The sequence below is a fragment of the Chionomys nivalis genome, chromosome 23 (assembly GCF_950005125.1).
Source record: "Chionomys nivalis chromosome 23, mChiNiv1.1, whole genome shotgun sequence".
NCBI classification, from domain to species: domain Eukaryota; kingdom Metazoa; phylum Chordata; class Mammalia; order Rodentia; family Cricetidae; genus Chionomys; species Chionomys nivalis.
In genome coordinates this window covers 392,493-419,341 of record NC_080108.1, presented here as the reverse complement: position 1 = coordinate 419,341, position 26,849 = coordinate 392,493, and the positions used below count along the sequence as shown (strand labels likewise).

The 26,849-nt window shown below is 44.8% G+C and overlaps 1 protein-coding gene across 1 annotated transcript; it reads left to right on the top strand.

Annotated features, from left to right (window-relative positions):
- Positions 1-7,863: 7,863 nt before the first annotated feature.
- On the top strand, positions 7,864-16,244 carry Kcne3 (potassium voltage-gated channel subfamily E regulatory subunit 3). Its single transcript, XM_057756368.1, has 3 exons — positions 7,864-7,922; positions 11,767-11,907; positions 13,871-16,244. The coding sequence occupies exon 3, from the start codon at positions 13,911-13,913 to the stop codon at positions 14,226-14,228; it is 318 nt and encodes a 105-aa protein (XP_057612351.1). The 5' UTR covers positions 7,864-7,922; positions 11,767-11,907; positions 13,871-13,910; the 3' UTR covers positions 14,229-16,244.
- The last annotated feature ends 10,605 nt before the right edge of the window (positions 16,245-26,849 follow it).

The following is a 26,849-nucleotide window of genomic DNA, read 5'->3' as shown; positions in this document are numbered from 1 at the left end:
GGATCTAGAATAACTTGGGAGGATGTACTGAACTGAAGTGGGAATATCTGTCACAGGTGACACCCTTCACTGCCTGGGACTCTCTGTAACCAAGTTAAGTTGTTGATGGATCCAGTTTGAGACAGTCACGGGAGATGAACATGGAGAAATCTCAGAGACAGCTGGCTATATGGATCTGGTGCCTGGGTGTGGTGAGCCCTAGGAGAGAGAGGAAGGCTGTGATAGATGAGACGCGGGCTGAAGAGGAGCAGGTGGAAGAGACTGACAAGAAGGTAGCTTGGAAATGGTACAGGCTATAGAAAGAAATAATGCTTCTTTTGTTTTCCCAGCAGCTTGCCAATAAAGGACGATTTTATGGGTGGGAACAGGTAGGATGGGGCTGGAGAGATGGCTAAGCAGCTGAGAGCAGGTGTTGCTCTTGTAGAGAACCGAGGTTCAGTTCCCAGCATCCACATGGTGATTTACAACCATCTGTAACTCCAGTTCAGGGGACCCAACACCCTCTTCTGAGCTCCTTGGGCACTGGACAAATGTGCACGCACACACGCGCGCGCACACACACACACGTGGGCAAAATACTTATACACATGAAACAAAACAAATAGATTTCTAAAACATGCCACTGAGAAGCTAAGTGATTTGAATGAGATCATATAGATGGTTAGGGTAGAAGGCTGCTCTCTAAAGGGAATGGGGCTTCTCTCCTGAAGCAAAGGAGCCTCCAACAGCAGGTGGGCAGAGCCAGGGAGGATAGGGGGCAGAACACCAGAGTTTAGTGGAGGTTGGACCGGTGGCATCATGTCAGGCTGCTGGTGCAGATTCCTGGCTCTCCTTCCTGACAGGACAGATCTCACCTCCGGTTTCCCACTGGGGACCTTCCTTCAGGAAGGAAGCTGAGCAAGAGGAAGATATGTAGCTCCCTGGCCTCCCCTTGGAGAAAGCCCCCTCTTGTTTGTTCAGAAGCTTTTCCTCATGCGTAAACAGATTGTCCAGGGTCTGGTGGGCCAGCACTGAGGGTACGGACGTGACTGGCTGCAGTTAATGGTCTAGGATCTTGTTCCCTCAGTGAGGATGGCAGGAAACCAGACAGAACCAGCTTTGGGAGCATGGCCAGGTGTATCTTGCTGCATACAAAAAGCCACGTTGTTATATGGTCTTTATAATTACACATACTTTTGTTTGTTTTGTCCTTTTTTTTTCAGATCTCAATATGCAGCCCAGGTTGGTCTTAAACTCAATACAGTTCTCCTGCCTAAGCCCCCCAGGTACTGAGACTGTGAGCGTGTACAACTTGGCATATGATTTGTGTTTTTGAATGATTTGATTTTGTTTTACTAAAAACTTTTATTGTTTTTTGTTTTTGTTTGCACAAGTTTGCTATGGAGCAGTAGAAGAACTTGAACTCCTGATCCTTCCTTCTGCCTTCACCTTCCAAGTGCTTGGATTATAGGAGCCACCAGGCCTGGCCTTCATTGTCTAATAATGCATGTACGCAGAATAAAGATTTAAATAGTGCATATATGCAAAATAGAAATGTAAGGGTATAGCATGTGGAAATGTAGGAGTTGTCCCAGTCCCTCAGCCCTGCAGCCCCGGCCTCCTTCCCTGGGAACTTACAGGACAGTATGTTTTACTTATATGTTTTAGAATATTTGTGTGTGTGTAAATGTATATGTGTGCATGAATGTGTAATGAATGCGCATATGTGTTTATGCACACCCTTTCTCACATAGTAGCATTATCGTGTGCTAGCCCTCAGCTTTGGATGTTGCTTCAGATCAGCACATAATGTTACACCCAGCCCGTTATGTGTCATGGGGAAGGAGAGAGACAACACTTATGGGTTCCAGAGATTTATTTAATCACCACATAAGTGGGTCACTGATTGATCAGGGCTGCAGTACAAGCAAGGACTTGGGAGCCTTGTTTCTCCTGACAGCCCTGAGCAGGGGCAAAAGTGGGTTTTTAAGCCTAACATTTATCGCCAAGCTACAGTTACAATTTTTCACCAGTCAGGATTTAGAGATTAGGGGCTTCCTTGAAGGATCCATCATTGTCAACCGATATACAATGCAAAACTCTCAATCCAACCAATCAACTTCATCTGTTCCTTCTGTTCTTGGGAACAGCCATAATGTTTCCAGAGAACTAAAGATGTATGACAACTATTTCTATGGTTTAGGGAGGAGGTTGGTTAGTCATTGGAAAGTTCTCAGCTTCTCTAGGGCTTGGGAGCCTGAACTTATTTCACCCTGCAGGTAAAAGGGAGGTTGAAGTAAAAATGGCAGTCCTCAGGCCAAGGGGCTTTGGCCTACTCCTTTCCCATAAAGAACATTTCACTCTGTTGAAGGACTATTCAGTAGTTCATTGAATGATTTTTCTGTGCCCTTGTTTATTTAACTAGTTCCTAGTGGAGACATTAAGGTCGTTACTAATCTTTTGCTTTTGAAAACAGGGCTGTGGGGCTGGGGTTAGCACTCAGTTGGTAGAGTGCTTGCCTGGAGTGCACAAAACTCTGTTCTTTACCCACCTCTGCAGGAAACCTGGCGTGGTGGGGTGTGTTTGTAATCCTGGCATTTAAGAGATGAAGGCAGGAGAATCAGAAGTTCAATATTACCCTCCAATACATATCAAGTTCAAGGCCATCCTGGGATATGTGAGTCTGTGTCTTAAAAGAACAACAAAGAGACACTAGACTAAGGCCTTAGTGTTTAATTTTCCAAATTCCCAGAATTATGAACTTCTATATATGGAAGACTAATTTTGGTAGCTTGCTTATTTTCTTTTTGTTGTTGTTTTGTTTGTTTGTACAGTGTTACTATGTAGCTGTGCCTGCCTCCGCCTCCTAAGTGCAGAGACTAAAGGAATGTGCCACCATGCCACTGCCTTCTGCTTTTGTTTTATATCTGCATTGCTAGCACAGAGGAGGAAGTGGTGGTTTAATAGCTTGCATGATGAGCCTCCACATTTGTCCTTCTGCTGATACACATCAGTGTTCAGTCCGTGGCATGGGCTTGCCAGCCTTACTCACATAGCTCCAGATCTTCCTCCTGAGCCGGCCCTTTGCCCATTTCTGTTAGCACTGTGATGGAGTCTACCTTATGCATGGTTGCGATGGAGTCTAGGGCCCTCTGCATGGTGAGCAAGCGCTCCACACAAAACTCAGCCCCAGCAGCCCTTTCACCTTTTGCTTCGTCGGGGTCTCATGTAGCCTAGGACCAGACCTTAATTGATCCTCTTGCCTCTATATCCCAGCTGCTGGGTTACAGGTCAACAATTATGCCTAACCTATCAGGATCACAACATATACATAAATTTATATTATTACTATTGTTGCTGTTGTTGTTATTGGCTTTTTGAGACAGAGTTTCATTATAGCCTTGGCTGGACTGGAGCTTGCTATGTAGACCAGGCTCGCCTCCAGCTCCTAAAATTGTCCTACTGCTGCCTCCCAAGTGCTAGGATTAAAGTTGTAAACCACCATGCCCAGGCAAACATATAAATTTAAAAGGTAATAAATCTTTAGCTGGAAGGTGGTGGTGCACGCCTTTAATCCCAGCACACTTGGGAGGCAGAGAGAGGCAGATCTCTGTGAGTTCAAGACCAGCCTGGTCTATAAGAGCTAGTTCCAGGACAGGCTCCAAAGCTACAGAGAAACTCCGTCTCAAAAACCAACCAAACAAACAAACAGCTAGTTCCAGGGCAGTTACTAAAGCTATACAGAGAAAACCTATTAAAACAAAACAAAACAAAAATAAAAGCAATAAATCTTAAAAAAAAAAAAAAGAAAGAAAGAAAGAAAATATTTTTTTAACCTAAACCAAAATCTGTTACCAACATTGTCAAACTTGGGCCCTCCCTCAATGCCTCCCCGGAGGCCTTTCTTGGGCATAACCCTCACGTCTCCTGGTGGACCTGACCACACTGTGCCAAGTTTCTTGTTTGTGTGTCCAGCACCATTCAGACTTTAAGCTCTGCAGCCAGCATGGTAGCTATGCACCCGTGGTTTCATTCCTAGCCCAGGGCTTGTGCAGAAGCAATGTCTAGAAATGGTCTGCAAAATCAGAAAGTGGATTAATTCTCAGATGGGTTCTTACCAAGCAAAACACTCCTGATTCTTCTATTTTCATGTAAGATGGTTTCTAGACCCCAGGGCACCCCTCAGTAGGCTTCCATTGGCCAATGTGTCCTCAATCTGTGTTGATTGCAATGGACAATAAGATAGGTTTGTCAGCCTCTCCTGTACTCCGAGGGTACAGAGATGGGTCAGGTCCAGCCCTTTCTAGGAGTCACAGCTCTGTAGCAGAGACACATCTGTAGACAAAATGAGCAATCAAGTGTTAAGTGGCCTGGAAGTTGTGTGAACAGAAACTGCCAGAACGTAGATGAAGTGATAAATCTGAAAAAAGTAAGAAAGCCTCGAAGTGAGATTGAATGGATCAGAATTCTGGGTCATATAAGAGAGACAAACACTCTGCTTATAATAGCGCCAATCCAAGAGAATATTTTAAACTGCATGTGCTGTAATCTCAGCACCAAGAGGAGGAACAAGAGCATTGCTACAACTTTGCCTGGTCTACAAAGTGAGTTCTAGCCAGCCACGGTTAAATAGTGAGACTACGGTGGAACACACCTTTAATATCAGCACTCGCGGAGCAGAGGCAGGTGGAATTCTTTTAGCTCAAGGCCAATCTACATGGGGAATTGAGATCCTGTCTCAAAAGAGAGAGAATAAATCAGGAGAGGAAGGAAGGAAGGAAGGAAGGAAGGAGGGAGGGAGGGAGGGAGGGAGGGAGGGAGGGAGGGAGGGAGAGAGAGAGAGAGAGAGAGAGAGAGAGAGAGAGAGAGAAAGAAAGAAAGAAGAAGGGAAAAGGAAAGGAAAAGAAAGGAAAGGAAAATAGTGAGACACATAAGAAAAATAAATTCTTTCCTCTCCAAGGTGCTCTGGTCATCACAGCAACAATAATCCTAAATCCTCGGGGTGCTTTCCAAGCCGTGCCTTCATGTGCTTCTCAGAACGCTCTGAGATTTGCAGGACCAAGATCCCTGTTTGGCAGGTAATGATCCTGAAGAGTAAAGTAATTTGGCTCAGGTCCCAGAGCCAATGATGTCCTGAGCTGGCTTTTCCCTCCACTGACCGAAGGCTTCACTGTCTAGGAGACTTCTAGACTCAGAAGAATGAGGAGATTCTGCCTGACTGAGTTCAGATGTGCTCCAGGAAAGACAGCCACATCTGATGATTTTTGAGGTGGATGATTTGAAGCACCCGAAGAAACAAACAACACACTTATGATCCAGGGGCTCCCACATCACCACCCTTTGACTGGAGGCCTCCCCAACCAGGGCATATTTTCCATCAGTCTGGAGATTTGAGAAGTCAGGGAAATTCTTCTCACCTCAGAAGGCACTGCCCATAAGAAGAGGGATTTTAATCAGAGTGATATTGCAAGGAAAGGGGAAATAGACAGGAATGGAGCCTAGAGAGATGGAGGAGGACATCTGATTTCATGGAGGAGACCTTTCTGTGAGGAAGTGTGTCCAGGCAGAGAGAATAGCACAGATAAAGGCCTGGAGAGCACACGGGTACTTAGGAAACTGAAGGTTGCTGTCTTCTACTTCCTGCAATGTTTCACACCCTCCTCCCACACACCTTAGTTCTCTTACTCCCACCACCACACCTCCTCATCCCCAGACCCAGGACTGGAAGGGAACACAAGAGGAACCACCCATTCTGCCTGTTGTCACTGCCTCTGTTAGATATTAACCAGGTGTACTTCTGCTTGTTCCTCGGTGTGCCAACGTTCTGCCCAGTACAGGCCTCCTGCATCTGGAGCTTGCATCTGGGTTGAGCCAACAGGAGACAGTGGTAGAAGGCCAAGGGCAGGAGGGGAAGAGAGACTGCTATTTATTCCAGCATGGTTGGTTGTAACTCCATCTTGGATTCCCTCCCTACCACTGTCCTTCACCAGATTCTTGGAAAACCCCATCCCCTCCACCTTTCATTCTCCGTCTGACTTCCCTTTCTGCCGCTGCTAACCAGTGTACTGCCCTGCTCCTTGTTGGTTTCCTAAGCCCCCATCATACTTTCTCTAAACTGCCCAGGTTCAGGTGTCACCTGTTTTCTAATGCACAGAGACAGAGATTGAGGGGGAGCTGGAGTTCCGGACTCCAGTGTGTGTCATTTAGGGATGAGTGATTGGTTAGACCTGGGAGTCTGATGCCGACAGAATTTAGCCTAAGTTATCCAAGTGTACCTTTTCTTAGAGAGTTTTCCTTGAGAGCACAATGCCAAATGATTTCCATGGCCATAACCATCGTTCATTCATTCATTCATTCATTCACTTAACAAATTCATCTGAGAATGACTTGGTACCCAGTTCTATCCCAGGGTTGGACTCAATCATAACCTTGGGTGGGAAGTGTTGAGTTAAAGGGAACAACAGGTGTTCTTAGTTGCTGAACCATCTTTTCCACTCTATGTGGGTTCTTTGTTTGTTTGTTTGTTTGTTTGTTGTTGTTGTTGTGTGTGTGTGTGTATTTTGCCTGCATATATGTCTGTGCACCACTTGTATGTCCAGTGCCCTCAAGGCTAGTGTTAAGCATCACTGGGAGTCTTGTTTATTAAAATGTTGATTTCTGGGCCCTAGTTCTTCTGAATCAGGGCCTCTGGGAGGAGCCTGCAGTCTACTTTACTGAAACCAGCACTCCCTTGGTTTGTAGACTGGAAACTAAGAGCATACCTAGGTGACAAGGTGACTTCTCTGAGAGTAGTCTCCAGCTTAGGGAGGAATGGATGCATAAAAGCGTATGTCACAGAAACAACACAGCAATGATATGTTTTGAAGATTAGAAACTATGCACAAGATGCCTACCACACGACAGGTCCCCCCCATCCTAAGCACTTCTTAGATAATCATATACTAAAATTCTGTGATTGAAATTGCGCGCCTCAGAAATACTGCAGTAGATCTCTGCAAGGGTGTGAGGGAGCTCATCTGAATGCGTTGTGTGGCCCTCCGCTGGTAAAGAGAGCTTGAATAAGTGGTCCCCAAGTCCCTGAGAGGCTGGTCCATGTTTCTGTCATCTTCCTATTGATGGCCTCCTGGCCCCCATTTCTGGGCTTCCCTGGGCTTCTTCTCTTTTACATAGCCTGTAACATCATCAGAAACAGTTTGAATGAGGACCCAGTGATCTGGGGCAGACACCCATTAAGATGTGGCTGGATGCAAGTTGATCGGGAACGTGAGGGTCTACTGAGGAGCCACCTGCTGGAGTGTAATGGATTCTGAGTTTGCGCTCTGACTAATTTGCTTGGTAAGTATAGATAAGTCATACACACACACACACACACACACACACACACAAACCCTGAGCACCCCCAAATTTGGGCATCTGCAAACTGGAAAACAGGGTTTGTGTTAGAATCACATTTCCCACCCCCTGGCTATTACTGTTTTAGTATCTTGGATTCTGAGAACATGTCTGACCCTACCATCAGTTTGTGACAGAATGGTGATACCCAGCTGTGAGGAAATCAAGGCCCCAGTAGGGAGCTGCCCAGGGCCACACAACCACACAGATGCTACACCCAACTCCACCAATGGCCAGAGCTTGGTCTGGGTTTCTGGAGATCAGCTTTTTGCTAGGTTGCCTAAGACATAGCGACACAAATTGTGAGACCGAGAAAATTTTGGTCTCAGGTCCAGGAAGCGGGCGGTTCCCCACAACCGGGTGAGGCTAAGGAGCTGGGCGGAGGCGCCCGAAGCTAGCCAGCGGTGAAGCTGGTGTGCTAGCATAGGGCGGGGCCGGAGGAGGGGACAGCTGGGAAGGGAAAAGGGGATCCAGAGCTGTGCAGAGCAGTGACGGCAAGGAACGCTGCTGGGCATCATTGCGGCGCTCACAGGGGAAGATCGCAGAGGCAGGTAAGGCGCACGCACAGGGTAGGAAAAGTGCAGGGGTTTCCGTCTCCTCTGCGAGGGTCCAGTATGTGTTTTTCTTGACAGGGAGGACCCAGTTTGGGGTGCTACTAAAATACCGAGTGGATCGTCCCCAGAGAGAAGAGCAGGTATCCCCCAGCAACACAAGTAGATGAGAGTTTAGCTGATCGTGGAAATAGTGGGAGGCTCGCACACGTCCTCCCAGTACTCTCCAGGCAGCAAGGGCTCCTTCATGCCTGCAGATAGGTGAAGGTGTAGAACACCTACAGGTCTGCAGGGGGTACTCGCAGAAGCAACATTCCAGGCTTTGGTCTTGCTCGACCAAAGCCACCGGCTCTGCAGAACTAACTGCCTTGCCCTTTCTACTCCACTGTGACTAGTCTTCTGCGACAAGTTCCCAGGAAAGCGCGGGACTCCCAAAGCAACTTCTGTGGCTAGTAGCAGATCTAGGCTGGAAGGCAGAAATCTTGGTTTCTAGTTTTCAGGTAGTGTAAACCTGTACTGGTCAACCATGGCTCTGTGACTTGGGCTTTCTTTTCTAAAAGTCGCCACCAGTAGAATGGGTTGCACGCTCCAGTTGCTCCGCATAAACCACTTTAGGGCACAGGGGAATGTTTGGGAGGTCTCTTATCTCAGCCAGCATGCAAAGCCCACGTAGCAATTCCTCCTAATTCCAGCTTCCTATGCCTCATTCATTTGCATGTGAGGAAACTGAGGTCCCTATCCAGGGTCACACCAGAGATGTGGGGGGGGGGGCAAATTGAATTATAATCAGTGTTTCTTCACCCCTAGCCCAGTACTCTATTTCATGTGCACATATGGAATAAACACATTCTCTCTGGCACTCAGCCACCTTGTCAATGCCAGATGGAGGGTTGCTGTGCTGGAAGTGTTAAAAATGCTTTTAAAGTCTGTTAACACCCTAAGATGAAAATCAACAAGCAACTTTCTTCACACTTCTCAAGGCACAGTCCTATCTGTAGTGTGAGGAGTGCTTGAAGTAGCTTCTAAGAGGGAGGCCAGAAAAGACCAAGAACCTCCGGTCTACACGCAGCTACACGTACTGGATCAGTAGAGGGCAGAAACCCAGATCTCCTCGTTCTCACACTGCAGGAGGCACTTCTAAACAGCAAGGGAGGCATGATCCACCAGAAAAGGTGGGAGACAATGCAGGAGGCCCACGGTTCGGAGGTTCACGAAAAGTAATAAGAACCCTCTGGTTTCTGTGGAGGTGGGAGGGCCACGGCAGGGAGTGGCACACAGGGGGACTGTTCTTGGTAATAAGGGGTGAATTTATTATATAAGTTATATATATATTATATATAAGATGTGGAGACAGCGGGGGGACCATGTCAGCAGCCTTCCCAGCAATGTTCTCTTACCTTTGCTGCTTCCAAAACACTTCCCCATCCATTGTCTCTTCAGTGTTCATGAGGTAAGCCGGGCATGGGTAACTGCCCCATCCTACAGATGCCGTTCAGAGCAAATAAACGCAGTGTTCAAGGCCACACAGCCGGCTGGGCTCATGAAAGACTCCCTTGAAAGGCAAGAGATAGGGACTGAGTGTGTACGGTTTGTGGGTGTGGATGGCCACACCTAGGTACACAGGGAAGAGTGTTGCAAAACCATTTACTGATGTTTGGGGGCCAAGAATGTTTGCCCTTTGGATAAATGGGCTCAGATCAGATGCAGGAAGTGTCTGGGCTTCCAAAGAAGGCTCACAGTTTCCCTTGCCTGCTCCATGCCACCTGATCAAGGAGCCTCTCCTTTCCCTAAGGCTGCCTGTCTTGATCCAACTTAGAGCTGTTATTTGTTTTTCTCTGAAAGCATTGGAGGCTGTTTTCAGGAATCTGTTGGGACGAGAGTTAAGGGTTGTGGGGCTCTCTATAGAAGAGGTATTGGTTCACTTGTTCTCTTGTTCTTCAGTGCTTGCTATGTAAACAGGCCTGTAGAAAAAAAAATGCATGAGGCCCAGCTCCCTGCCTGGAAATCTCCAAGCACATGTGCATGAACACACTGGGCCCACATGTACACTCACCCACAATGGCTGAGGAGCAGGGTTTTCTTTCCTTTTTTTTTTCTGTAGCAGGGTTTTCTAATGAGGCTGTTTTCAAAGCACTCCGGTAACAAACAAGAGAAACTAACTAGTTAGGCAGGTGTCTTGGGAAAGGACGAATGGATGAGTTTGCTGAGCAGATGGAAAGTTCCAAGGAATTTCTGCTTAAGAAAACAATATAACCAAAGGCAAGAGACACGAAGTGCAGGCAATGTCTACTGAGTCCATGGCCTGGAGCTCACTGCCATAAACACAGACTGAGAGAGCCATAGGGAGGTGGAGCCAGTGGCAGGGTCTCATCCACAGGAGTTTGACAATCATTAGTTCTTTTTAGCTGGCACAAGAGAGTACATAATATGGTTTCTGTGTTCCTCCCGTCAGAACTCCAAATGTCCCGCAAGGCTCTGATGGGAGGGTCTGTCAGGTGAAAGGTTGCTTGCCTCTCCACTCCACTCAGTGGATTCCACCCTGTCCTTCACTTGCCCCTCACTCCCATTTCCCACACAATCTGTCTCTTCCCCGGGGACAGACTGCCCACACAGGTAGGATGCTAGGAGGAAAAGGGTACAAGTCAATCAGTTGGCCCTCAGTTTACCTAGCCCGTAACGTCAGCTGTAAGTCAATCTAGAGACTCAGGAATATCTTAACCCGCTAGAAAGACTCTGCAGCCTTCTCCATGTCAGGCTGAGATGCCTCGGCTCCCAGAGGGTGCCTCCAATCTCCCAAGATCTCACAACACGGCTCTGTGATTCATACCGTCACAGGACGTTTGAGCTGACCATGACCCCTTCATTTTGCAGATGCAGATAGAAGAAGTTGAGACCCAAAAGCACGGAAATCACATGCCCAAAGTCACACAAGTGGCAGCTGAACCAAGACTGCTGCCTAGGCTTCTATTTCCTTTGCTGTAAAATGTGGACATTTAGCCTTAATGAACTCTGAAGGCTCTCCAGTCCAGCTCCTGCACTACACAGACCACCACCACCATCTGAGGCATTTACAGCTGTGCCTTACAGAATGTTCTTTAATCTTCACACCAAAGCCATGCTACAGAGAGTTAATTGTGTGACGTGCTCATTTTAATTACTTTATGACATTTATTGGGTGTGTGTATGCATATTGACATCAGAGGACAACTTTCAGGAGTTGGTTCTCTCTTTCCACCATGTAGATTCCAGGATCAAACTCAGGCCATCAGGGTTAGCAACAGGCACCTTTCCTCACTGAGCCAACACAGTGGCCTTCTGGGACACATCCATACACTGTCTATCCACACAGATTTGATTAGTAGGTGGGACACATCCATACACTGTCTATCCACACAGATTTGATTAGTAGAGCTCCATTTATTTCTATGAAACTGAAGACTCCTATTTTACCACTCAGCTCATTCTATTGGATTCTAGAAGGCTTCTGCAAGGTGCCAGCACCCTGGAGAAGGAGAAAATTTTTAGGTTGTACCATTGGCTGCTCCACAGGTTAAATATGGGATGCCCACAAAGTCACCCAGTTAAGGTGTTATGAACCGGGGACTGAGAGACAACAATCAGATGTTCCTTGGCCATCACACAGTTCCTATAGCTACAGCTCTAGGCTGGCCTTGGCTAGCTGTTGCAGGAAGGGGAGAGGAGTGGTAGGGGTGGGGCCAGAACCCACAGAAAGATGATTGTACAACTCTCAGGAACTGACCTCGGGGGATCCACCCTTGGTTCTGAGGTTTGTGTGACTGGTTCCTTTCTCTTCCTCCTCTCCTGCCTCTTCCCCAATTTCTAGCTCTCAGCTTTCCTGTCAACGCCAAGACTCTGGCTGTATCCAGATGCACCCTGGGGAGGTAAAGGAACTGAGGAATCGTGGGACATCCACAAGGAGATTCTCAGAGATGTCTCAGAGCCAGCAGAGTTTCTGTACTGTTTGGTGAGTTCTCCAGATTTGTGCTCCAGCAGTCAAAATTCCTTTCCAAGGAAGGATACCTAAGAAAACTGACCAGGCGCTGAGAGATCTCACTTCTGCTGTATGGATGCTTAGGGTTTAAAAACTGAGTGTGTGTGCTTCTCAAAATGAAAAGCACATTAATCCTCTTCAATGCAATAAAAGAATGCATACTTAGAGCAAGCTTGGGAAGCATAACAACCTTATTAGTTATGGTTAATAATGCATAACCCCGTAAGTCTGCCCTCTTAACCATATGAGTGTTACCAGTCTTCACTTTGCTGTGGCATAAATCTCTAGAACTTTGCATCCTGCACGAGAAACTTTACACTCAATGCTCAACAACTCCCATTGATGATTTTTTTTTGATAGATAAGGAAGCCACATCCATCCTGGAAGCTAACTTCCTTCTGAGTGGGCTTGTGTAGATCCATGCTGGTTGTCTGTGTCTGACTGTAAATTTGTCTGGGGCTTTTCCCTCTTCAACCTTCATGTTAGTCATCTGTCCCTGCTCCTACTTTGTCACGCCTTCTACCCTGCTCCGGGACTCAGCGCCCTGTCTCCAAACATCCTTGTCACTGACCTGACTCAATTCTCACCCCTGCCAGGTCACATAGCAGCTACACAATTATTGATCTGCCCATTTTACCCTCTTAAATGCAATGGTATCTTTAAAGCCAACTACAGGATCAAGTTACAGCACGCAGCACGGCACTCCAATGATTTGGCCCCATGGATTTCTTCTGTCCCTCACCCTGTCCCCTCCTTCTGTCCATCTTCCATTCCAACATCTATATGTGATCTTCCATTCTTCTAGACACTTTATGCACTGTCTTGTTGATGTACCATTGTTCATATCTTTCCTGCCCTTGCCTTCTCTATCTCTTAGGACGGTTCAAAGTCCAGTTCAAACCACTCCATCCCATTGAACATTCTCTAAGTCCTAAGGAGTGTTAATCACTTTAAGTAGTTCTTTTACATAGCTCCTGTGTTGTCACCTGTATCACATTAGGCTGGCCTTGAGGGTAAGTGCTGGGTTTGAGCTTTCTCTAGGCCCCAGCACAGACCCTAGTCTGAGAAAATAATGATTGACTGAGTGACTCATTGAGTCATTAATTTCACTGTGATGTTCCTGCTTGCCACTAGCCCATATGGAGAAAAAAACCTCAGATTTCTTGCCTCTTACATCTTAATTCAGGAATCTATGTTCTTTTCCCTCTTTCATTCAGACAAAAGCACAGTGGATGGCAGAGAACCCCAAAGGTCTTTCATAGAATGTAGGTCTGTCCTGGGTGCAGTATGGTGATGCTATATTATTTAGGTTCTGTTCTAGTTCTTCATAGAGCGGTCATGAGTACTTATCATGGTGAGAACTATCTTTTCTAGGGGAGAAACCTGGTAGGTAAAGTCATGTTTGATACATGTAGGTAATAATAATATTTCCTGACAGTTCTGCCTCAGTGAAAGAGAGCCTTGGAATCAGGCATTGAATTGGAAGTACTATTTGGCCTATTAAGAAGTCCTGAAAAAAGATACTGCTAACTACTCCCTGATCATGAACAAGCTACTTATTTGTTTGGGGCCTCAGTTTCCCTGTGCATAAAATGGAAGGAGCTAGATTAAATAACCTCTAAAGTTCGTGTTGCCTAGTCTAATTGATTTATACAATCCAAGAAAAAGAGAGAGTAAAATGGTTTTCAGTGGCCAGGAATGACTCTATTCCACATACACAATGGGATGCTTCTGTGAGGGCTCACGTACAGCAGTGAGGAAAGCAGATGTAGCCCTTCCCATCTCTGAGCCCAAGGCTTAGTGGAGAAGACAGACAAGCAAAGTAGAGTGGGGAAGAGTTGTGGTATTGGGTCTCGAGCCTAGGTCTGCAAAATAGGCAAGTCATTCAAGCTGTTGGTAACAGAGACACCCCTTCCCTTTCTCCTCTCACCATCAGATCACGTTCCAGTTCTTCCTTTACCTCAATCTCTGCTGCTATGGAGACTTCCAATGGGACTGAGACCTGGTACAAGAGCCTCCATGCTGTGCTGAAGGCTCTGAATGCCACCCTCCACAGTCACTTGCTCTGCCGTCCTGGGCCAGGATCTGGACCTGGGCCAGACAATCAAACTGAAGAACGCCGAGCTAGTCTTCCTGGCCGTAATGACAACTCCTACATGTATATTCTCTTTGTCATGTTCCTATTTGCTGTCACTGTGGGCAGTCTCATTCTGGGATACACCCGTTCTCGCAAGGTGGACAAACGTAGTGACCCCTATCATGTGTACATCAAGAACCGTGTGTCTATGATCTGATGTGAGGTGCCCAAGAATGACGGAAGAGTCTGCTGCCTGAGGATTGTCTTCTTGGGCCCCCAGAACTCAACTCTGGACCCTCTCAAGCCTTAGTGTCTCTATCTATACAAAAGCAACAAGAAATTGCTAAGAGAGATTACCATTGGGACCAGAAAGGATAGGCTGGTAGGCCTGGTCTTGTGGATAAGACATTTTTTCCCAGACAAAGATAGGCATTATATACTAGGAGCCCATGAACAAATACATAGAAGTATGGACGACCAGTGAGTAGGAGAAGAGGAAGAGGAAGGGAAATGGAGCAGAAGACGCTCTGGAAACATAATCTTTTAATGTGTGATCTTCAAACATGAGAAACCTTGATAAAACCAGGTAATACTACTTGTTTGTGTTAATTCATGTTTTATTTCTTTAAACATACAACACATGCGGGTTTTGCCTCATCTGCCAACAAAGCAGAACAGGTGCCTTGACTGGAATCCAGGAACTCTAGTCTTTTTGTCTAGGACGTTTCAGTGATACAAGGAGTAAGATCCTGGCCCAAAGAACTTGAGGTGGAGCACAGTAGTTCATACCTGTAATCCTAGTGCTCAAGAGATTAAGTAGGGAGGATCATTTGAGTTTAGGAGTTCAAGACCAGCCTGGGCAAGCCCTATCTTGGTAGAGAGTTGGGGAGGGGGTAGTAAGAAATATCTTACTTTTACAAATATTACCCCAAACATGCCATTGTGTTAATGCATTGCTCAAGCACTTTGAAGATCTTGACAGAGACTGTGCAAAGTGCAGAGTTCTGATCATTATATTCACTAGTAACATGGTCATGTGCCTCTTGAGTCACATCACCAGGCTCCTCCTTGTCATGTGTCCAATGCCAGGGACTTCACTACCTCGGGTGTAGCTTCTTCTTCTCTGAATTCTGTGAGAAACACCAACTTCAAGTTTGTTTCAAGGGGATTACTTATATACCTAGGAGATGGCCCTGTTAAATGATACAGTGTCTAAAAGGTGTGGTTCATTGGGAAGTCCAATGGACATCTTACTTTTAAAGTTGTTATAACTTTATCTGGTTGTGCTGGTTGGAAGTTTTTCGTTTTTGTTAACCTGACACAATCTAGAGTCATATGGGAACCTCAGCTGAGAAAATGCCTCCATCAGAGTGGCCTATAGGTAAGCCTGTGGGTTATTTTCTTGATTGATGATTGGTGTGAAAGGGCCCAGGCCACTGTGAGTAGTGTCATTCTTGTGCAGTGGTCCTGGGTTTACAGGAAAGCAAACTGAACAAGCCAGATGAAGGGAGCCAGCATGTAGCTCTCCCCACAGATTCTGCTTAGGTTCCTAGTGCCAGGTTCCTGCCCCAACTCCCTCACTGAAATATGTAAGATAAAATAAACCCTTTCATCCCCAAGTTTCTTTTGGTTATGATGTTTATCACAGCACTAAAAACCCTAACTAAAACAGCTGGGTACTTCTCCTTTTGGTTCTTTCATTTTTCTCCTTAGTGTAATGAAATAAACTTTAAGGTTTAATATCAGGGCTTATCAGTTCTGCCCTTACATTCACTACAATTAGGCAGAAGCACATCAAAGTGCTATTTATATCAGTCAAAAACAGGTGAATATCAGTCGTTTCACAGGGTTCTACCTAATTTATATACCGTGGTGAATGAATTATTCATCAGCAATTCTGAAGCCACCCATTGCTGTCTGATTTTGATCTGAGGGATCCCTGTGAGTTTTCCAGAAGGCCCCACAGAAACATACATGTTTGTATTCAGCAACCCCTCACAGGATTTTGATAGCAGTTATCTCAGTGGTGTAGAATTATAGGTGATTTTCCCTTCCCATTTTAGCAGTGTGTGTGATACTTGACTTATATGACCCGACAAATGATGCCTGCATTATAAAGGGCAGGAAAACTGCTTCTCCCAGTAAAACCAAATATTTCTCAGCTAAGAGCACCAACTGCTCTTGCAGAGGATCCAGGTTTGCTTCCCCAGCTCCGTGTGGCTCACAACCATCTGACTCCTGTTGTAAGGGATCCAGTGCCCTCTTCTGGCCTCCGAGGGCACAAGGCATGCTCGTGATACACAGACACACATGCAGGCACACGTCCACACGCATTAAATACAAATGAATAAATCTTTAAAAACAATAAAATAAATGCTTCTGTGTTTATTGAATGGAGGCTCAAAAGAGCGTATGTTGGATGAGCAGTTATGTTGGACCTCTACAAAAGTGTCGAAGTCCGTGCCTTGAGCACCTTTTCATGAGGGGAAAGAGGTGACTTCCTTAAGGACCTATGACAAGGCAAGACAGCTGATTCAGGAGTCTACAGCCACTGGGACTCCAGAGTCTCTCTCCTCTAAACACCCACATAAATGGTGGACTGCAATTGAGTACTGCTTTGAGTGGTCGGTCAGGTGAAAGAGGACAGAAGTGTTTTTGAGAAATGAGATTAACTTGATCTGCAGGATTTAGAGAATGGGAGAACTGGAACTGAGCTCTGAAGTGTAGGATAAATAGGATAAATAGGCAGAGCAAATGGAGAAAATGAGACAAGGGGAGCTTGGAGCAGAGACTTTGAAACACACTGTCCTTGGCAACTGGGGAGAAGGCGCAGAAGCTGCCCCTGTGTGGCTGCTCTTTGACTCCATCCCCATCTGTGGAGGACGCTCAGCACACACATTCATCAGGAGACTTAACTCTAATTCCTTTACTTGCAAATTTAACATGAGCACAGGGGAGATTATAAGTGCAGCACAGCTCATGAGTTCAAACAGAAGCTGCAGGGGGCTGGAGAGATGGCTCAGAGGTTAAGAGCATTGCCTGCTCTTCCAAAGGTCCTGAGTTCAATTCCCGGCAACCACATGGCTCACAACCATCTGTAATGACGTCTGGTGCCCTCTTCTGGCCTGCAGACATACATGCAGACAGAATATTGTATACATAATAAATAAATAAATATTAAAAAAAAAAAAAAACAAAAACAGAAGCTGCAGAGACCAAGGCAACTGTAGGGATCTCAGGACCAGGAACTCGTCTGAATTCACAGAGTTTCACTACTGATAGTTGGTAGTAGAAATTCTAGAATTTCAAACGTCAGATTCAACATTCTACATTCAACACCTCTGATGAAGGTGTTACTTTCAGTACACACACACACCCTGTCAGATGGACCCCAGACCAACTGTGAGGGAGTAGTCTCAATCCGGAGACATCTCTCAGATCTTTGTCTGCATCTGTTTTGCCCTCTGCTGGTCAAACATCAGAACATGGTCCTGATTCTCAAAGCAAAATTTCAGTCTCATTTCTTCACCAGGTATTTGTTGTACATACCTTACGGTAAGCATCGCATAGGCATGGATGTTATACACGAGTAAGTAAAACAATGAATGCCTGAGGGCATTTGTTACACATAACACACTGCCTTATGAATGTATTCACCTTTAATTTGGATTTTAACATCGTCACAGTGATATAACATAGCAGGTATTTCCTATAATTATTTCAAAAAATTCACTTATTTTTGACATAGTGACTTCAGAACAAACCAGCCAGTTATGCCTGTGGTGTGCACAGGCCAGAGATGAAATTCCCTGGAACTAAATAAGAATGCAATTTGGAAAAATGAGAGTAAAGGTTTGACACCAGTGAATTTACAAGAAAGAGCACCCGAGACAAACGTTTAGTGGTGAGGAATGCTTGGCAGGAATAATGTACAAGGGACAGAACAAAGCAGACAGAGAAAGTAAAAGAGTCTAACAAGGTGTATGCCAGGTTGTGTCCAGCCTTGGTCTGATACACAGGGAGCCCTCATATGTGGCTAGGACATACACTATATGGGAGAACTCAACTCCTTTAAGGTAAGGGAACATTTTGTACCCCTAAACTAGTGAATCCATCATTGTGAGTAACCCTGCTCAGATGGGAAGACTAGAAGTGGAGGCAAGGGGGTTCTGGTTGATGAAGGACTGAATCACGATTAGTAAAATCCAGAGACAGAAATTGGGGTTCAACCTGAAGGTCAGAAAAAACAAAACATCCAGTTACTGGCTCTTACCTCTACCTCAGTCTGAAATGGCGATTCTGCCTCCAAGAACTCAGAATGAGACTGTGAGTGAGAGCTGTCTCCTCCTGTCTTATATTCCTCTCTAGTGCTGGGATTAAAGATGTGCACCACTACCACCCAGTTTCTATGGCACTAGCAGCCTCATTTCAAGGATTCCTGGAGACAGATCACCCTTTTGGACTGAGATAGAGGTAAGAGACTGTGGCTGGCTGTTTTGAACCCCAATATCTGTCTCTGGGTTTTTATTAATCGTGCTACAAATGTCAGTTTTGTGGAGAAGGCCAGCAGCCATGAGCTGTGGCAGGAGAGCACTGTGAAAGTGAGCTAACTAGGATCTGCTCTTGGTTGAATTAGCAACAGTTTGGCTCCTGAGAAGGTTCTGAAGTTTGCCAATGAGTTGGTTCCACCTTTTGTGGCTCCCTTTTTTACATACCATGTTGGACCTGCTAGTGGTTAAAGGGGTACTTACCCCCTCACACCCCGAGTACATTTGCTTGAGGCTCAATCTCTGGGGGAAGATGCAACACTAATGATAGCATCACTCCATGCAGGTGAAGGGTTTTACAAGGACTTTATCAGCATCTGCCGCAGCTGTGCTAGCTGAGGAACAGGAACAGAGTGTTTCATCTTGAGAGAGCCTTCAAGTTTAACAGATGTGATGGAAACTGGGCAGGATGGTGCGCTTGCAATTCTAGCACTTGGGAAGTGAGGTAGAAGGATCAGGAGTTCAATGCCAACCTCGGTTACATAGTGAGTTCAAAGCTGGTCTTGGCTACAGGGGTTCTCAAAACTTAGGGGTGAGGGGAAGAACATGAAATAAAGAACAAAACACAATAGCACTAAGTAGAAGCATGTAATAAACAAAAAAGTTAAGTACCAGAAGGCAGAGGGGACAGACATTATTGTGAAGGTCAAACAGAGAAACAGGGACAGCTGGGGCCATAGCTTAGTTGGAGAGACTGGCATGCTGACACATATTTCCAATTTCAGCACTAGGGAAGTGGTGGCAGGTAGATCTCTGGACTCACTGGCCATCCAGTACAGCCTACTTGGAAAGTACTAGCTCAATGAGAGATCACAAAACAAGATGGATGGTATCTGAGAGATAGCAGCTGAAGCTGTCCTCTGGTCTCCACATGAACACATATACATATATGTACCTTTGATGGTGCTGCTTCATTTTTGTTCAGTGACCCAGGACAATGACTCCAACCTGCATGCATTACTCAGAGTCATTCTTGTTGGAGCAGTTCTACCAGAAATCTCATTTCTTACTGGGTGGTGGCGCACGCCTTTAATCCCAGCACTTGGGAGGCAGAGACAGGCAGATCTCTGTGAGTTTGAGGCCATCCTGGTCTTCAAGAGCTAGTTTCAGGACAGGCTCCAAAGCTACAGAGAAACCCTGTCTTGAAAAACCAAAAAGAGAGAGAGAGAGAGAAAGAAAAAAGGAATCTCATTTTTTACTGAGGAGAAACTGAAGATAGAAGTCCAGGTTCAGAGGTTTACTTGTAAAGCACACTTGACAAAAGCTGCATACATTTCATTTGCTCAGGTCCATTCATGAGGGCTTAGCCCACAGCAGGCTGCAAGGGAAGCTGGCACACAAGATCTATCTGGCTACCCACACCCCAGCCAATGTCTATTACATAGCTTGGTGGACAGCTAGTAGTATTGAGTGCACCCTTCTCTCTGTTGAGATAACTGGTCAAGATCAAAATACTTATAACGCTGCTAGAAAGAAGAAATGCTGCTACCTTCATTGGCTCTTCTCAGGAGGGCAATTATGGAAACCTTAGGAGTATAAGTAACTACGTCTGTCTTGTGAATGTGGCTGCGTGACTTTTCATCTTCCCCCCAATGGCACCATAGAGTCTGGTCTCTTTTCTCACTGGGGTGGTCATATTAACATGGCAGGGTAAGCACAGGAGACATAGACAAAGCAAGGCTTTCAGAGCCAGCCCTTTATTGAAAAGATTCTTCTTTCAAGTGCTACCGAGAATTCTGAACATGATCTGCCTGATGAAACCAGAGAACCCATCTGTAGCAGTGGTTAACCCGTGACAGAGTGAGCCCTGCGGCTGAGTTAGAAGCAAGTCAAAAGGGAAGGAAGGGGGAAGAAAGCTAGTGTTAGATGAACAACAGCATCCTTTGCTACACACTGTCATGAGCCAAAGGTTTCTACTCTTTCTGGGGGCTGCTGAAGCCAGTGATAAGCTGATATAAATAAGATGCTCTGATCTCATCCCTTCAACTTGGGACAACGCTGAGCCACCATCTCAGTTCCAGAAACCTCGGATCAGCTGAGGCTTCCGTTGCAACCGTACTATGCCTTAGCTTTGCCCTCTGCCCACTCCTGCTTCCTAACTTCTTTACCCCCAATCTTCTCAGAGTCTCCCACCAAAAAACCTTCTGTGCCTAACTCCGCTTCTAAGGAATCAGTTTCTCCTCAAGAACTGCACTGACACTGAGCCCATTCCTTTGTCCTGACAGACACCAGGAATGGGATGATAAAAGAGGAGGTAGTTACTGGTTGGAGTATATACTAAAATAAAAGGAAAACCCAAAGACTAGCAATGCTAACTATTGACTAGAAAGAACTAGCCACTAGATGGCGCAGCATTACACTTCTACAGCTCCTCCACAGCATAGACTGCTTCCTTAAAGACGGTAGACACTCAGCAGGACTGTCTCTAGTTGACTCATTGTTTTCTTCCTTCCTTCACATAATCTGTGGAGTCCTCCCTCTTTCCCCACCCCTCTCTACTTCCCACTTGCACCATGATCTGACATAACAGGATCAATTGTGAAATATGGTGGCTCAGGGAAGGTAGTCATTGGAACCATCCCAGAAGATGAAGAGTTTGAGAAATTTATATAACTGAGTTGATCTATCAGTTCTCTGTTGTGGAGTTCATAAAAAGAAATATTCCCCTATTTGGAAAAAACATTTAGTCTTTGGAAAGTTGGAGAGCTTTCTTTACTTCAGGGGAAAATACTTGAAGGTCTTTTTTCCGTCCTATAAATTTCTAAAGGAATAGGGTTTAATTATCTAGGGGAGGAACAGCCTACAGACTACAGGGAAGAGAGCTGGGTTCTACAAGCCTTGGAAGATAGAGGGGTGATGGGGGCCTGTGTTTGGCCTTCTCCCAGTCCCCGTCCAGTCACTGTGACAGTGATGAGTGCAAGGTCACCAGAGGAATGGACACCAAGCTAAATGAGCAGCTGGAGGCTGGATCCTTCTGCCTGGACACTCAGGAATACCATAATGCACTAAACTAGAAGCCATAGCATATACAAAGGACCTGGTATAGACCTGTGCATGCTGCTTCAGTCTCTGGGAGTCCATGTGAGTTTTGATGATGTTGATTTAGAGGACCTTGGTTTCTTGGTGTCGTCCATCCCCTCTGGCCATTATATACTTATGGCTTTCTCTTCCATAGGGTTCCCTGAGCCTTGCGGGGAGGGATCTGATGCAGGCATCTCATTTAGGGCTGAGTGTCCCAAGGTCTCTCACTCTCTGTATAAGTATTTGGCTGAGGAGGAAGAACATTCTCTGATGATGGCCAAATAAGACACTAATCTATGACTACAGCAGACGACAATTAAGTAGTCATTTTACATTGTGGGGATTTTGTTTGTGGATGGATATTACTTAATTTTGATATTTATCATGGACTATCTTATTTTCCCCGTCCATTGTGATTGGAAGTTTTTCTGAGAACAATACTCTGAGGTGGCATCTGTAGTCTCTTAGAGTTTGTCATACATCTTTCTGGCTTTTAGAGTCTCCATTGAGAAGTCAGGTGTTAGTCTCATAGTTCTGCCTTTATATGTTACTAGGTCTTTTTGCCTAGCAGCTTTTAATATTCTTTCTTTGTTTTGTGTGTTTGGTGTTTATCATGTGCCAAGGGAGATTTCCTTTTTGGTCCAATCTATTTAGTGTTCTTTGTGTTTCTTGTACTTTGATAGACATCTACTTTAGGTTAGGGACATTTTCTTCTATGATTTTTGTTGAAAATATTTTTTGTGTCTTTGACCTGGGTTTCTTTTTTTTTCCTCTGTTACTATTACTTTTTAGGTTTGTTTTTTTTTTCATAGTGTCTCAGATTTCCTGGATATTTTATGCCAGATTTTTTTTTCAGATTTAACATTTTCTTTGACCATGGTATTCATTTTTTTTTATTGTGTCTTTAGTGCCCAAGACTCTCTATTTTATCTCTTGTATTCTGTTGACAAGGCTTGCCTCCCAAGTTTCTGTTCGCATTCCTAAATTGTTCATTTCCAGATTTCCCTCAGTTTGTGTTTTCTTTATTAGTTCCATTTCCACTTTTAGGTCTTGAACTGTTTTATTATTTTCTTCCATTATTTGTGTTTTCATAGGTTTCTCTAAGAGATTAATTTCATCTTCAAGGACATCTATAATATCCTAGAGGTTATTTTAAGTATTTTTTCTTGTGCTTAGCTATGTTGCAAAACTCAGGGTTTGCTGTGGTAGGGTTGCTGGGCTCTAGTGGAGATGTATTGTCCTGTTATTGTGTTTCTATGCTGGCATCTAAGCATCTGGGATTGGGACGACTGTAATTCTGGGTGCTGATATCTGGTCTTGACTTTGCTGGGTAGGTGTTTTGTGCCTTGGTCTCTGTTGCCTTTCTGGTTCTTAGGAAAGTATGGTGGCTGTGTGTTGTCTGGTAGGACATTTTTCTGGAATCCTGATAAGTGTGGTCACTGCGGGTTCCAGGTAAAATGTGTGGTAAAATGCATGTCTAGGTGTGTGGAGTTGTCACTTAGAAGTGAGGATGAACTGAGAGGAGGTGCTAAAGGGTCCACAAGAGATAGAAAGGCAGGGTGTTCCACCAGGATCTACTTCATCCCCTGGGAATGGTGGTAGAGTGAAGAGAGGCCCCAGCAGGTAGTCTGTTACAGAATTGAGGATGGGATTGGGGATTTGGGGGAATGGAGGAGAGGGGATGATCTGCAGTCAGTCTATCTGCTTCCCTGGCTGGAGTCAATCAGTTGTTGTTGTTTATTTGTTTGTTTTTCTTTCTTTGAGTGAAGAAATGTAATGTTCTTGTACTGGTTATTAACAAATCAGATAATTTACAGTAGCTGAAATTCTAAGATTGTAATAGCAAATCTAATTTGACTACATCAATAAAAACACAGTAATGTCTATTAAGGGATTAAAATGCATTAAATGCATTGTTTTGTTTAATCCTCACAACATACCTATAAGGAAATACCAAGACTGAAGGAATTTAACTGACTACGGTCACATGTAAGTAAATGGTAAAATGAGACATGCTGGATGTCATGTCTAACTTCCAGACCTGTCATTCTGACATTTAGTCAATTACTCTTTAATTCATTGAAGCATCAAATACTCTGACAGTAAATGGGGTCAATAAAGCTATTTTGTCTAATAGACAGATCTAGTAGTTTACAGAACAAAGGATTCTTAGAATTGTAAAGAGTTTTCACCGGGAGCTGGCACAGTGGGAGAACAAAAGCTTCAGAGAAGATGGACTGGACTAGAACCCTGGCTCTGCTCATCACTTCTCATGGGACCTTAAGCAATTTATTTAACTAGTCAGGTTCTAAACTTCTATATCCACATGCCTCTCTCTCTCTCTCTCTCTCTCTCTCTCTCTCTCTCTCTCATTGAATTGATATAAATATTAGATACAATAGTATATAGACAAACTATGTAATTTTCATGACCATTAAAAAGTAAAAATGTGCATCCCCTTTTTGAAAATCATTAAAAAGATGGTAACAGCAAAGTCCTAAGCCAACAGTAGGAAACTGGATGTACTGGTGTGTGTCTACAAGACCAGCATTCTGAAGTGGCAGCAGGATGATAGAGGTTGAGGCCAGTCTGAGTTATAGAGCAAGAGCTGTCTCAAAAATAGCAAATAAATACCCACTGAATGGCTCAGTAGTCTTGCTGCATAAGCATGAGGACCTGAGTTCAGATCTTAGAACCTACATGCAGCGTGAGGCAAACAAATGGCAGATCCCAGGAGCTTAAGAGCTGAACTGATAAGCCCCAGGCTCAGTGAAGGCTTCAAGAGTCTCTAAAGAGTTGGCAGAAAGAAGGCAGAGACCAATAGAGGCAAACGCCTGTCCTTGATCTCTGGCATCTACGTGTATACGCCAGGCAAGCACACTTGCACACACATGCAAAACGCCCCACACATGGATAAAATAAAATAGTGAACAAATAAAGTATAGGGCTCTTATGGCCTGATGGCATAACCATGTCTTGCATGGAGCAAGTATTTTATAAAGTACAATCAGTTTCCCTCTCTAGATTACTGATTCTAATTCTCTAATTTTGCAGATGAAGGGATTGGCGCACGCCTTTAATCCCAGCCCTCGGGAGGCAGAGGCAGGTGGATCTCTGTGAGTTCGAGACCAGCCTGGTCTACAGAGCTAGTTCCAGGACAGGCTCCAAAGCCACAGAGAAACTCTGTTTTGAAAAACCAAAAAAAAAAAAAAAAAAAAAAAAAAAAAAAAAAAAAAAAAAGCAAAACTGCAAACTTTGGCAGAGTCAGGGCCACCACTGAGACCTGACTGTTCTCAGCATTTCTCAAGTGTGTTGTGGATGATGAAAATAGATATCATTTGAACCTAAGTTTCTACTAACAATCAAGTTTCTAAACAGAGAGAGGGTGAAATAGACCACATTTTGAATTTCAGGGACTTTTTTCTCTGCAGCATGAATCCCAAAGACAGATGGAATAGAGAACAAAGTATTTGATAATATGGGCTTCTTAAAGGGGCATATTAAATATCTCTTAGCCATCTCTCAAAATACTGTCCTGTAGATTGCTTAGGGGCATAGAAGTTTCCGTGGGCTTTGATCTGTGTGCTGAGGTTGTTCATATTGTAAGTTAGAAGCAAACAGATTCCTTCCATTAGGCAGTTCTCTTGGTATCCTCGTCCCTGCTGACTCGTGAGCCCGAGGATATAAAAATAATGAAAACCAGATTCTAGGAAAAGCATACTTGTTTGGAGTCACCCAGTTGCATCCAAAAGGGCAAATTTAATATGCCATTCTCCCAGGAATAAGACTACAGAAACAAAGCATGCTTCGTACCATCCCTCCAAATTCTTTCCATTCTAGTTTCCTCACAGCCAACATACTAACTACAGAAGTAATAGCTGAAGTTATACAGTTATATTTTGCATAATTTTATATAAAATAAAGTTACACAAGCCAGAAAATCAAGATTTTCATCTTAGTTCCTCCACTTATCAGCCATTTGACTTACATTAATTCATCTGCTCACCCCTTTATTCTCTGAGTTAAATTTAATCACTCTCTGCTCTTTGAACAACCATACATTTAGATTTTACATGCAACCTTCTGCCCAGGCTCATGGAAACCTCTATGGAACACAGTTCAAAAAACACCAGATACAATATCTGTAGATCCTTTTAACCCCAGTGGTCTGTGGTTCAAGACATCTTGCTGTGGCTTTGGTTTGTGTGTGCACACGAGTGCATGTGTACGTGGCTGTGTGTACATGACTGTGTGTGTGTGTGTGTGTGGTGTGAAGTACCTTCAGAGGCCAGAGCCATCACACTCCCCTGAAACTAGAATTATAGGTGAGCCACCTGACCAAGGTATTGAAAACCACACTCTAGTCTTCTGCAAAGAGCAGCATAACCTCTTAACTGCTTGGCCATCTCTCGAGCCTGCTTTTATGCCTGTTTGACACAGAGTTCTCAATAAAACAGCTCTTCTGTATTCCCATGATTCCTTACTCTTATTAAAACATGAGTCACTGGTGAGATTACTACAGCCACGATGACACAAAAACCAAACCTGCATGATAAATCTAATGCTGAATTTGCGCTCATTCCGTGATTCTGAGGATTCTATAAGACTCACATCACTTAGCTCCTCACCTGCCCTCGAATGAATCCTCTCCCAGCAGAGGAAAGCTTGCACCAGTTCTGTTTGAACTGGGCTTCTTGTTTTGGAGCTCCTATTTGGATTCTCCAGGAAGCTAAGAAGACACCCAGATGGAGTGAGAAATGCAAGCAGTCTTTCTGGGTGGGGCGGGGGAAGATCTGTGAAGGATCCAGGGATGAGGTGTCCAGAACAGGTGGAGAGCTTCAGATCATAATGCAGTGTTGACACCATTTAAAAAGGCGGAGGAAGGAAAACTGGGTAGTGGGAGCCCAAGTCTTCCATGCAGTCTAAGAAAGTCTTAATGATGATAATGGGGATCAGAGACTGCTGTTTGAAGACCCCACATTGGGCATACATGCAGTGCTCAGTCAGCAGGGAAAAGCCAAGGGAACTATAATGAGGGTGGGGTAGGGCTGCGGTAACACTGCACCAGATTCCAGAAGGCACTGCAGCTAGAGGCCCACAGCTAACACACTCCTTGCAGCAGCTGCTCCCTGTGATTGCTGCATTGAACGTGCCTACATGCTGTGAATCCCAACAGTGGTCACTGCTAAACTCAAACTGAGGCTTCTCGTGCACATTTATTACAAACAGCTATGAGCATACAAAGAATTGTGTTGGGCACTACACCAGTC

Excerpts from the sequence above, each read along its gene's own strand:
- Kcne3 (XM_057756368.1), top strand. The coding sequence starts at position 13,911 with ATGGAGACTTCCAATGGGACTGAGACCTGGTACAAGAGCCTCCATGCT.